Source organism: Meriones unguiculatus, chromosome 11, assembly GCF_030254825.1.
Source record: "Meriones unguiculatus strain TT.TT164.6M chromosome 11, Bangor_MerUng_6.1, whole genome shotgun sequence".
NCBI lineage: Eukaryota > Metazoa > Chordata > Mammalia > Rodentia > Muridae > Meriones > Meriones unguiculatus.
In genome coordinates, this window is record NC_083359.1 from 4,593,403 (window position 1) to 4,605,000 (window position 11,598).

Here is an 11,598-nt window from a genome sequence, read left to right on the forward strand (position 1 = left end):
GCTCACATCATCCACTTGCTGCTCCAGCTTTGTTTTGGCTTTGGTCAGCGTGTTGACCTTGTCCTCCTCTGCCTGCAGGTCATCCAGGGTCTGTTGGTGGGCCTCCTGGAGGGCCTTCTTCTCCTTGGTCAGCTTGGCGATGGTTTCATCCAGGCCTGCCATCTCTTCTGTGAGGTTTTTCACCTTAGGAAGCAAACATGCTTTTCATTACCTGTTATGTTTGAATAGCATGGGCTTTGTGTTTTACTTCATAATTAAAACGAGTCATGAGCTTCCATGGCGATATCTCACACCTTGTTCTCTGTGGCGTGCTTCTCCTTCTCAACCTTGGCCAGTGTCAGCTCAAGGTCATCGATGTCTTTCTTCAGCTCTGAGCACTCATCTTCCAGCTTCCTCTTCTTGGCCGTCAGCTCGGCGTTTGTCTCCTCCTCCTCCTCAGCTCTCTCTGTCACCTCTTTGATTTTGGCCTCCAGCTGGATTTTGTTTTTGATCAGTTGTTCACACCTTTCCTCAGCATCTGCCAAGCTGTCTGCTTCCTGTGGGTTCATTAAGACACTTAGTCTGTTACTTATTTTGAAACTTACTTTTTGTTTTTTGCACAAAGTACTTAGTGTTCATCTGAATTCTGTTGGATTTCTCAGCATGAATACAAGTTCACCCATCACTGAATATTATATCTGACTTAGAGACATGCAACTAATTAGAAAATGAGGCTGAAAGTCTAGAAGCAAAGAAGTTTACATAATGATTGGGCTGGAGAAGGTAGTGAGTGTGGAATTTGTGTGTAGGAGAGGAGAAACCCAGAAGCCCCCGGCCTCATTCACTTTAAGATAAAACAAGCCCTGAAAAGTTAGAGAAACCCTCAGCCAGAGGAATCTAGTGAGCCAGTGGCTGGATTTTTTCAGTCCTTTAATGAGTTACTTACAAAATTTTTTATCCTCCCCATAATTTCTTCCTAGCATTGTTGGGCTTGTTGAGCAAGGAAATGGGCAGTTATGTCTGACCCAAGTACTGTCCCTAGATTCGCTCCCCACCTGACTACGGGGCCTTCTTCCTGGACATCAGCAGTGACCTTTCATTTCATTCATGCTAATGAAAGAGCTGGGGAGGGCACCAGAGCACTCCTTCAGCTCATGTAAGTGCAAGCTTCTGTATTTATTGAAATCCGAAGGGTTGAGGAAAAGAGCCATGGCTATCTTAACTTTTTTCTTTCTTGTCTTTTGAGACAGGGTCTCTCTACATAGCCCTGGCTGTCTTGGAACTCACTATGGAATCTGCCTGCCCTCTGCCTCTACCTACTGAGTGCTGATTAACTTGACTTATAAGACAGTCTTAAGCACTTGGATTTTCTAAATAGAATTATCCCTTGGGTTTTATTGTTGTTCATTTTTTGCTGTTTTGTTTTCTTGCGTTGTGCTGAGGACTAAACCCAGAATGCTGAGCAGATGGTGTACCAGTGGACTGCAGCTCTAGCATCTCCTCCCACCACCACCACCACCCCCTTTTTTTTTTTCTTTTTTTACTTTTTATTTTAAGACAAAATCGCACTCCATTACTGAGGCTGGCTTTGAAAGTATTTTATAGCCCAGGTAGGCCCTGAATTTGGGCTCCTCCTGGCTCTGCTGTTGGAGTAGCTGGCATTAATGCCCTGTGCTAGTAGGCTTAGCCCAGAACTCTATTTTTTAAGTCTGGGACAATGCAGCCAAGTCAAAGAGGTAAAATATTTGAGTAAGATTCGGGAACTTAGCTTTAAACTAACTTGCTTCAAAGTTGTTAAATTTTGTGATGTTATTGAACCTTCCCTTTCCCCTGTGTAATGTATAAGTAATTGTAGCTTTCAACACACTGTTGAAAGGTGAGTAAATGACTAACAAATAGAGCCGCCATCACCACCCCAGAGATCTTTTTTTCCCAAGAAAAGTCCCATGTTGTAAGCGATAGTCTCTGGAAGACCAGGAAGAGCCCCCTGAAGCATGGTGATGTGATGCTCTCAGAACAGTGCACTCACAGATTGAACCTGGAGCTGCAGGTCATTTTTCTCTTTGAGAAGAGTGACCATTTTTTCCTCCAGCTCCTTCCTTTTGGCCTCTGACTTGGCGAGCTCATCTTTGGTTTTCTGGAACTCCTCCTTCATGGTAGCCATCTCCTTCTCCGTCTCTGCGCTCTTCAGCAGGGGTTTGATCTTGAAGAAGAGCTTCATCCAGGGCCAGTGCTTGACGTTCATGAAGGCGCGGATGTTGTACTGGATGCAGAAGATGGACTCTCTGGAATGTGGCAAAAGATGGTGTAATTGCGCCACTGGCAGAAGTGTGACTGACATTTACCGAAGACGACAGTCTTTTCCTGCACCGATACATGCTCATCCTGACAATCAGAATTCAGAGTCTGTAGCCCTCAGTATCGCTGTGGTGCTAATATGAGTGCTATTCATGTGCAGCAACTGAGTGTTCTCAGCCCCTGCCTAGCTGACAAAGGCAGGCTGAATCTGGAGAGCACAGTCTGTACTGTCTAAGTGACCCCTGCCATAGAGAGAGCAGACATTTATGGGAGTTGCAGCCGGGAGAGCATGGCCACCGTAACTGGCCTGTCTTGTCCTGCTGTTGCCACACAGCTGTGAGCTGTGAGGTGAGGGGCCACAGGCAGAATGATTTGCCTCAGCTCAGCTCAGCTCAGCCAACTCTCTCCTTCACAGCTTTCCTGTTCTGATCACCGCTGAATTAGCTGTTCCTCTCTTGTTAGGGTCTTCAGATAATATACTAGATTTTCTGAATTCTTTGAATGTTTTCTTCCTATCAGCTTATTAGCATTTGGAGGCATTTTAAGCAACAATTAAACTCCAAAGTTGTCTTATTTTGATAAAAAGTTGAAACGGTAAAATTGGTACAGTTCTTCAAATGGTAGCAATGGGCTGACAAGGTTTGGCTGGCTTATAGCAACATGCAGGCATGTTTAAGTTCTTTATGTGCAGGTTTTATTTCTATTGGTTCAAGTTGAAAGGGATCCAACTCTAAGAAGGGAGGTACCATGACATAAGCTATCATACAGATGGATGTAGAGAAAACAAAACTCTTATCATGCCAACGTAAAAAATGCAGATGAACAAAATGAGTAAAAATGTATGCATGGCTAGAGCAGTGTGTGAAAATGCTGTGTAGATGAGTTGCATGAAGTTGCTCCGGGAAAGAAGAAAATGGATGTGTCAGTAGGTAGATTTTGGTGAGGGCCAGGGTTGGTACAGACATGAGAATAAGAGGCAAGCAAATTGTTTAGCGTGGCTGGGAGAGGCTGTGTGGTTAGACATGAAAGATATGGTGGGGAATAGAACCTTTGCAGCCAAGCAAAGCAGTTTGGATTTGATGTGGAATATCACAGGGAGCTGGGAATAGAGATGTGGGGTGAGGAAAACTGCTTGCCTTGCTGCAGACTGTTTCTGTGTGTGAGACGCATGAGGGGCGGGGGCAGGAAAGACGTTCTGGGAAGCCTAGCCTGAAGGGTGACACTAGGTGACACTAGGTTGTTGTAGGGGCGAAAGCTCATGCTAATCACAGGCTGCGGGGCTCAATGGCTGAGAAAAGCTGGTGGAGAACCCCTGGGGGACCTGGTGACCCCAGTGCTCCACATAGCTCTTACCTTCGCAGCAGCATCTTCTGATACTCTACTCTCATCAGGTAGCCTCTACAGACCGCTTGTGTTCTTGTTATAATCTGGGCCAGCTTTTCATCTCTCATTTCTTCCAGGAGACCCAGGAGGCCAGCTTTGAAGAAAACCTGGAGGAACAGAGAGTCACAAGCCATCCCCATACTTCAGCCCATGCAGATGTGGGGGGTTCGCGGGTCAGGTACACAGGGGTCGCAGGCATACCTTGGTGTGTCCAAACTTGTACTGGGTGTGATCGATGTCGATAGAGCCCAGAAGCTTCTCAGAAGCCTTCTTGCTGTCGATGAACTGCCCTTCTGGAATAGCGCTTGCATTTAAAACTTTGTATCTGTCCAGTTAAACACATAAGGAACAGTCAGAAAGGCTTAATCGAGTTATCCAACTACCACCAAATAGGAGTACTTGTTCAACTCCCAGAACAAAAATTAGAATGATTCTTTCAGAGCAGACTGTGACCCAGCCTATTATTCTTTCCTCTACCACAAGACTGAGTCAATTGATTTCTTATTTGTCTACTTATGCTAAGTGGGGGACAAGAAATATAACGAGCAAAGGACAGCAACTAGGCTGATAAATATTCATAAGCATTCAGTGTCCTACAGCAAAGGGGGCTGACCTCTGTTTAAAGTCGCCATACAGGATCCTGCTGGGGAACCCCTTCCGGCAGATTCGGATGCCTTCCAGCACCCCGTTACACCTGAGCTGGTGCAGGACCAGTTCGTGCTCCATGGCCCCTGGAAACAGAGAGAGGGAGTCAAGTCCCAGGTGCCGAAGTTTCAGGTTGGGCCTAGGGTGTTACTAATGCTTTGTGTCTTACCGGGAGTTTTAGTCTCATTGGGAATGATACACCGTACGAAGTGAGGGTGTGTACTTCTCAGGTTGGTCATTAGTTTATTTAAGTTTTCCTAGAAAGTGAGACAGAAGGGTCTTGAGAGAGTTCTAGTTTTGGGTCTCTTTTTTTTGGTAAAAATCATACTGCATACTTTTTTTTTGTTGTTGTTGTTCCAGACAGGGTTTCTCTGTGTGGCCCTGGCTGTTCTGGTAACTCACTCTGTAGACCAGGCTGGCCTTGAACTCAGATGTCCACCTGCCTGTGCCTCCTGAGTGCTGGGATTTAAGGGGGGCGCTGCTACCACCCAGGTGTCTAGCACACTCTTAGCTACTGGACGTGAGCATGTGAGGCTTTAGCTGCCATGCATTTTGAAGGCTTCAGTATTTAACCTGCTCAAATATCAGAAGACCAACATGCTGCGAAGAAACTGAGATCACTAGGATCTCCGCTGTAACACCTTGGTCCAGACAGCACCGTCAGTGGCCTCCATACAGGCAGCGTTCTCTGCCAGCATCAGAAGACAAAGCCCACAGGCTGCCTTTGCCACTGAGTGCCATCCCCGTCTCCCTGGGCCTCCTCTGAAAAGAGTTCAGATGACCTCCCTGGCCTCTCTTTTCTTCAGCACTAATAATGTCCCTAGTAGCTGGTGATTTATAGTGAAAGTATAGCTTAGCAATTGTTCCAACCTTTTCCATTACTTCCTTTTTTATCGTTCCCAGGATCTTCTACTCTCTCTCTCTCTTTGAAGAGGGTAAAGGTGTGAGACAATATAATTTGTGTGCGTGGATCTTGGGTGCTTGGAAACATTTCCCATCTAAAGTCCGTGGGGAGTTGATTGATTGTGACAGAGGATGTTTCGCTCGGCCACAGAGACCACACATGCAAACATCTCAAACATACGTCTTTGCTCCACATCTCAGCCACCAGGAAATCAAAACAAATAACACGACTATCTAAGCCTGAAGACACCTTTACAGACAAGTTTACAAAGCAAGCATCGGTGTTTTTGGATAATGTAGGTTACAGCGAGATGGGAAAATAGTGAGAACACATTTTATGGATAGGTCAAAGGTCATAGGTCACATCCTCATTTTAGTTTTGAAGGCAATGTGCCATAAAAATCATCAGACTAGACATCTTACATGGTCCTCTCAAGAAGAGCCATGCTGTGGGAGAATTAAAATTGCATATTACAGAAATGTGCAAGTATAGAATGGAAAAGCTCCACTATTTCGTGAAAAGAAGTATAATTCTTTTGTAGTTTAACCACCCATTTAGATGGGTGGTTAGACTCTGTTTTAGGTTACTTCCATCTATTCATCTCTCACAGGGAGAATGTGTTATGGTGGGAGAAAGTTCTAAAGAATGCATCTCACATTCATTTTCAAAGGAAATTTAAATCCTGGCAAGGTGGCATGATGCCTGGAATCCAGCACTCAGAAGTCTGAGGTGCTAAGTCTACAAGTTCAAGGTCGGCCTGGCCTACATAGGAAGATCCTGTCCCAAAGAAAACAAAGGAAGACACAATATTCTCAAATAAAGAATAAAGTACCCCCAAGGATTGCCTTAGATCTATCCTAATGAGTAAATATTTAAAGTGATTCAGTTTCCTCCTAATTTATTCTAAGTCCTAGAGTTATGATCCATAGAAACTGAATACATATTTTTGCAGTTTAAATTTATACTTTACCCTGAAAAGGGCCGACACAGTCTGGAAAGAAGAACCCTTCTTCTTAGCCCCTTTCTTTGCACCGCCATCTGTGATTAAAAAAAAGAAAACCCATCGATAGAGTAGCCTCCCAGGGGATGGGAACATTTTGAGGGAATAGTTTGATTTTGACAGAAGACATAGAAGTACCTGCTTCAGCACTGGCATATGTGGAGAAGAGGCTAGCCAGAGTTTTCATTGCTGACTTCTGGTACAGCCCCACCACCGTGTCGTTCAGGGGGTCCTTGTTCTTGTCCAACCAGCCGGTGATGTTGTAATCCACGGTGCCCGCATAGTGCACCAGGGAGAAGTGGGCCTCGGCCTTGCCCTTGGCGGGTTTGGGTTTCTGGAAGTTGTTGGACTTTCCAAGATGCTGGTCGTACAGCTTGTTCTTGAAGGAGGTGTCTGTCGCCTTGGGGAACATGCACTCCTCTTCCAGGATGGAGAAGATGCCCAGTGGCTGAATTCAGACAAGCAGACATACGTCAACCTCACCTTTCTCTTGGATGCAGACATAGTGGCTGTCATTTGAACTATGAACATTCCCAATTAACTATAGGCACAGAGTCAGTCCCAATCCATTCTCAAACAGTCCCTATGTTATCTCCTGAATGACTTCCCCATCATTTCGTATCTTGTTCAGTCTGTAGCATTGGGTTCAGTTAAAAGAATACCTGAACACTAACCCCAAGGAGTCTGTGGGTAATTTGTTAAAGATTTTTTATTACCATACTCTCCCCTATTTAGTGAATTAATATATTGTCAAAGTTTTATTTTACTTTGAAAAGGATGTACTACAACTGGGAAACTGGCTCAGTGCTTAATGTGCAAGAACCCACATAAAAGCAAGGCACAGTCACACGCATATCTGTAACCCATTGCTGTGGGGCAAGAAGGAGGTCACCAGCCTAGTGAGAGATCCTATCTCAAGAGCATAAGGCAGCGTGTGGTGGAGTAGGACAGCTAGCTTCCTTCTGTCACATCTACATGTGCACAGGTACCTGTGCACACACACAACCTTCTGTCTAAAAAAAAATATTGACTGTGCACAGTAAAAAAAAAAAAAAATTAAAAAAATGTATATCCCAAACATCACTTAAGATATTCAGATGTTTAGTGTCATTAAATATAGCTTATTAAGTAGTACAAGCAGTTTGACTTCCTGACTTCTTATGCAATGGCTGAATCATCTGTGCCTCTGTTGAAAAACGTTTCTCTTCATTGATAACATTCTGGGCTATAATGGAGGGAGACTGGACCTAGAAGAGAGGTTGTAGTGGAGCTGGCTGTCCCAGATGGCTTGTATACAGCTTCCTTTAAACTGGGTGTGAGTCAGAAGGAGAACAAAACTGGGAGGAACTACATGAAGCGATATTTCCCAAACTTTTAAGAATTGTGCAGAGGAAGTGACTTCTCCATAGTGAATTCCGGTTTGCAAAGGCTTAAGCAATGGGAAGGACAGTGGTACTTTCTGGAGTACACTTTAAGACCCCGAGAGTCCATAGCCAGACTCTCACACAAACCTTCTCGATGAGCTCGATGCAGGCGGCCAGGTCCATCCCGAAGTCGATGAAGGTCCACTCGATGCCCTCCTTCTTGTACTCCTCCTGCTCCAGCACGAACATGTGGTGGTTGAAGAACTGCTGCAGCTTCTCGTTGGTGAAGTTGATGCACAGCTGCTCCAGGCTGTTGAACTACGCAGAGCAACAGAGATTTCCCAGGTTAAGTGGATATTTATAGGAGTGAAATCTGCTAATGGAAATATTCTTTATAGAAAATAATCTGAATAGAGTGATGAGGTTCAACTTAAATATTTAAGCTAATTGCTGTTTGTTCTATATTCCCAGGGATAAATGCCTTTCTCAGGAATTCTGGGTTTTCTTTAGGTACTCAGGCATCATTTACACTTCTTCTTTCCTTCCTTTGTTTCTTCCTTCATTTCTTTTTTGAGACAGTCTCACTAGGTAACTCTGGCTCTCTTTCAACTCCCCGTATCAACCATGCTGGCCTTGAACTTACAGACACCTATCTGCCTGTTTCTGCCTCTTGAGTGCTAGAATACAGATGTGCGCAACCATGTTCAAAAATCCACATTTTATTTTCTTGTTTGTCTATTTATCATCTATGTATCTATCTATGTATGTATGTATCTATCTATCTATCTATCTATCTATCATCTATCTATGTATCTATCTATCTATCATCTATCTATCTATCTATCTATCTATCTATCTATCTATCATCTATCTATCTGACTATCTATACTACAGTTCTAACAAAATCCATACTCCTTTCACCTGAAGAATGCAGAAACAAGAATGTATATCCAAGTACAGCTATGACCCTGTGCTTTATGGTTCTAATGCAAGATAGAAGGGAAAAGTGGTTTGTTAGAAAAGTGTTTTGATCTCTTTTCTCTAATTCTTGCAGAGTTCACTCTCTTACCTTTGGCTGCCATGTTTTTAAGGAAAATTTATGCTAAGACATTTAATTGAAGTATAAAATGAAATGGACAGGTCAGTTTCTCTTCTGTTGAGATCAAATAACAGCCTCCTCCCCAGCCCCTGGTCTATGGAAGTAGAGAACTGGTGCAGTGTGACAGTTGAAGATCTGAGAGTCTTTGCAATCACTTACTCTCTCACTTTACTCAGGATAAAGCTGAAGCCTGGCAGTGAAACAGTTTATAAAAGGCAAACCTGGAAGAGGAGAGATCAGTGCCTACGGCTGAGTGCCCACCTTCGGACTTTCTGCCTTTCACGCCCAGGCCAATGCCAGGTGTCTTGCATATGCACCAAATGCTGCAGATAGATCCTACCTTGGCTTTGAGTCACATGTTCATGGAATCTTCAGCACGTGTTTGATTTTCCCTGTGTATCACTTTCTGCTATAATAATAATGGTGGCATTAACTTCTCTTTCTTGAAGGTTAAATGAAGTAAACGTGTTAAAGTCCCTTGCATATTATCAAAAATACACTGACAGCTCAATAAATTTAGCTCTTACTTTTTATATTTTCTATTGTCTCTTAGATATTTTCAGGCTAACTTTTGTACTGGGTTCAATGTTGGAGCAAGTAGTCTGTTTGATATAAATGATTTATATGGTTTATCATGTCACTTAGTCCCACCGAAGTTCAAAATCTTGACCCTCACTTTGTGTGAAGATAACTCACGTCAAAGATCTCAAAGCCAGCGATGTCCAGGACCCCGATGAAGTACTGCCTGGGCTGCTTGGTGTCCAACTGCTGGTTGATGCGGGTGACCATCCACAGGAACATCTTCTCGTAGACGGCCTTGGCCAGGGCGCCCACTGCGTTGTACACCTTTGTGGATAGCGTAATGCTTCAACTAGTGCTATTGAGCCTGGTTATGAAGGCCTCGGTGTGCGCGACTCATGGAGAACATATATGCACTTACCTGCTGCACAGTCTGGCCTTTGGTGACGTACTCATTGCCGACCTTGACCCTTGGGTAGCAAAGGGCTTTGAGCAGGTCAGCAGAGTTCAGATTCTGGAGATAGGCAGCTTTATCAGCAACTGTGGTGGCACAAAACAAGACATGTTTAACAATGGGAGTCTTCCTTATCCTCATCCCTTTGTCTTTATCCTAATTACTCCCTTATTTAGGTTTAAAAAACATTAAATAATTTCACAGAACATCCGATGAGTTGGTTTTTTTTCTGTTTTTGTTTTGTTTTCGTTTTTTGTACACATATGAAGGTACCTGGTAGCCACTAAAGGGTTGATCATTTATACTGGCTTTTAGTGATGTGTTGCAAGTAGGACTTGAGAACATTTTCGTTAGCCATAAACATGTAAACAGTATTTATTGTGACATTCTGTTCAAGGTTTAAGACATAGTCCCTCTCTTAAAACTTCAGAGATTAATGGAAAGATAAGAAAAATACCCCTTAACCCTCACAATTAGGGAGATAAAAGGCCAGGGTATCTGGACTCTTTCACTGGTTTTAGCTATCTAGAGTTAACTTGACTGGATCAAAGACACCTACTTCTTTTTATCTGGAAATGTAGGGTGTAACTCACCTGGATGACCTTCTCTAAAAGTATGTGTTGGCACTATATGTCAAACTCAAAGGTAACATCTAGAGATGATTGGGGAAGAGGGAGGAGAATATGTTTTGGGTGGTAGTTCCTATGTATGGAATGTTTGTTTTTTCACCTGTAGAGCACATGATTTTTCTTTGTCAGCCCCCTTTTTAATCTTACTTGCTTCCTGCCTTTGATGGTTTATATATAGACAACACATATGTACATACAGATATGCATAGGTGCATCCTTTGCCTCTCATCTTAGGCAAAGATCCTCTCCTGCTAGCTACTAGGCTTTCTTAGCTATGCTAAAACTACATGTAAAATCTGTCATGTGTACCTACCTACCTCTGCCAGGACAAAGCAGTAGCATTATTACACTGAATTCTGTCTCTAGTTCTCTGGCCCTAGGTTGAGCTTATGCATGGATGTTTAGGTTTGATATACCTTATTTTAATTGATAATGATGATGAAGTGATAGAGAAGTGAGAAAGGAGGAGGGGAGGAAGGCATATGTATACACAAATGTGCTCTGGTTTTCAGAAGCTCAGTTACAAGGAGAAGTGAGTATAGGGTGGGATTTAAAGTGTTTTAATTTGAAAATTCTCTGATTTAAAACTACGTCAATCGATACCTTCGGTGCCATCTGGCTCAGCTTGCTCCTCACGCTGCTTTTGCTTGAACTTCATGTTCCCATAATGCATCACGGCCCCTGTGAGTTTATAGATGGACACTTTCTCTTCAGGTGTGAAGCCCAGGATATCAATGGCACTCTATCAAGAAAGATGAAAGGGCGGAAGTTAGGGTAGCAGACACTATGAGAATTTATAATGCACACCAATGTGACAACCTCAGAGGTGTTTGCTTATGTCATTCTCATAATAATGGGCTTTTTAAAAAGTGGGAGGGGACTGGAGAGATGGCTGAGTGGTTAAGAGCAGAGGTGCTCTTCCAGAGGTCCTGATTCAATTCCCAGCAACCACAAGGTGGCTCACAACCATCTAAAATGTGATCTGGTGCCCTCTTCTGGCATGCAGATGTACATGCAGATAGAGCACTCATACATTAAATAAATAAATAACATTTTTAAAAAAAGTGTGTGTGTGTGTTTGTGCGTATTATGACTTACATCCGTGGCCATCAACTCCTCTTGGTCATCAATGCTGGGCACTGTGATCTCCCCCTGACTGACGAAGGCGTAGTCATACGGGTTGGTGGTGATCAGGAGCATTTCTGAGCACATGGAATTAAGGGTATGTGTTTAGTATTAGAAGATGTTAGCATACATTTTAATTTCCACCCACAAATTAAAGTTCTCTCTTACCAATTAGTTCTGGTTTTTTGTTGGAAGTGAT

The 11,598-nt window shown here is 43.3% G+C and overlaps 1 protein-coding gene across 4 annotated transcripts in view; it reads right to left on the bottom strand.

The window, feature by feature from the left end:
* LOC110559420 (myosin-8) overlaps window positions 1-11,598 on the bottom strand; it is a 30,451-nt gene that overhangs the window by 11,293 nt on the left and 7,560 nt on the right. For 2 of the 4 annotated variants that reach the window (XM_060363473.1, XM_060363475.1), the window contains exons 8-22: window positions 11,568-11,598; window positions 11,373-11,476; window positions 10,878-11,016; window positions 9,613-9,731; window positions 9,369-9,518; window positions 7,721-7,891; window positions 6,348-6,657; window positions 6,180-6,247; window positions 4,475-4,562; window positions 4,274-4,391; window positions 3,862-3,985; window positions 3,631-3,767; window positions 2,009-2,264; window positions 294-536; window positions 7-183 (exon numbers count right to left, since the gene is read on the bottom strand). The exon at window positions 11,568-11,598 is cut by the window's right edge and continues 68 nt beyond it. In XM_060363473.1, coding sequence (XP_060219456.1) covers window positions 7-183; window positions 294-536; window positions 2,009-2,264; window positions 3,631-3,767; window positions 3,862-3,985; window positions 4,274-4,391; window positions 4,475-4,562; window positions 6,180-6,247; window positions 6,348-6,657; window positions 7,721-7,891; window positions 9,369-9,518; window positions 9,613-9,731; window positions 10,878-11,016; window positions 11,373-11,476; window positions 11,568-11,598 — 2,235 coding nt within the window. Of the gene's footprint in view, window positions 1-6; window positions 184-293; window positions 537-2,008; window positions 2,265-3,630; window positions 3,768-3,861; window positions 3,986-4,273; window positions 4,392-4,474; window positions 4,563-6,179; window positions 6,248-6,330; window positions 6,658-7,720; window positions 7,892-9,368; window positions 9,519-9,612; window positions 9,732-10,877; window positions 11,017-11,372; window positions 11,477-11,567 lie in introns of all 4 variants that reach the window. The other 2 variants (XM_060363472.1, XM_060363474.1) reach the window with 2 other exon arrangements.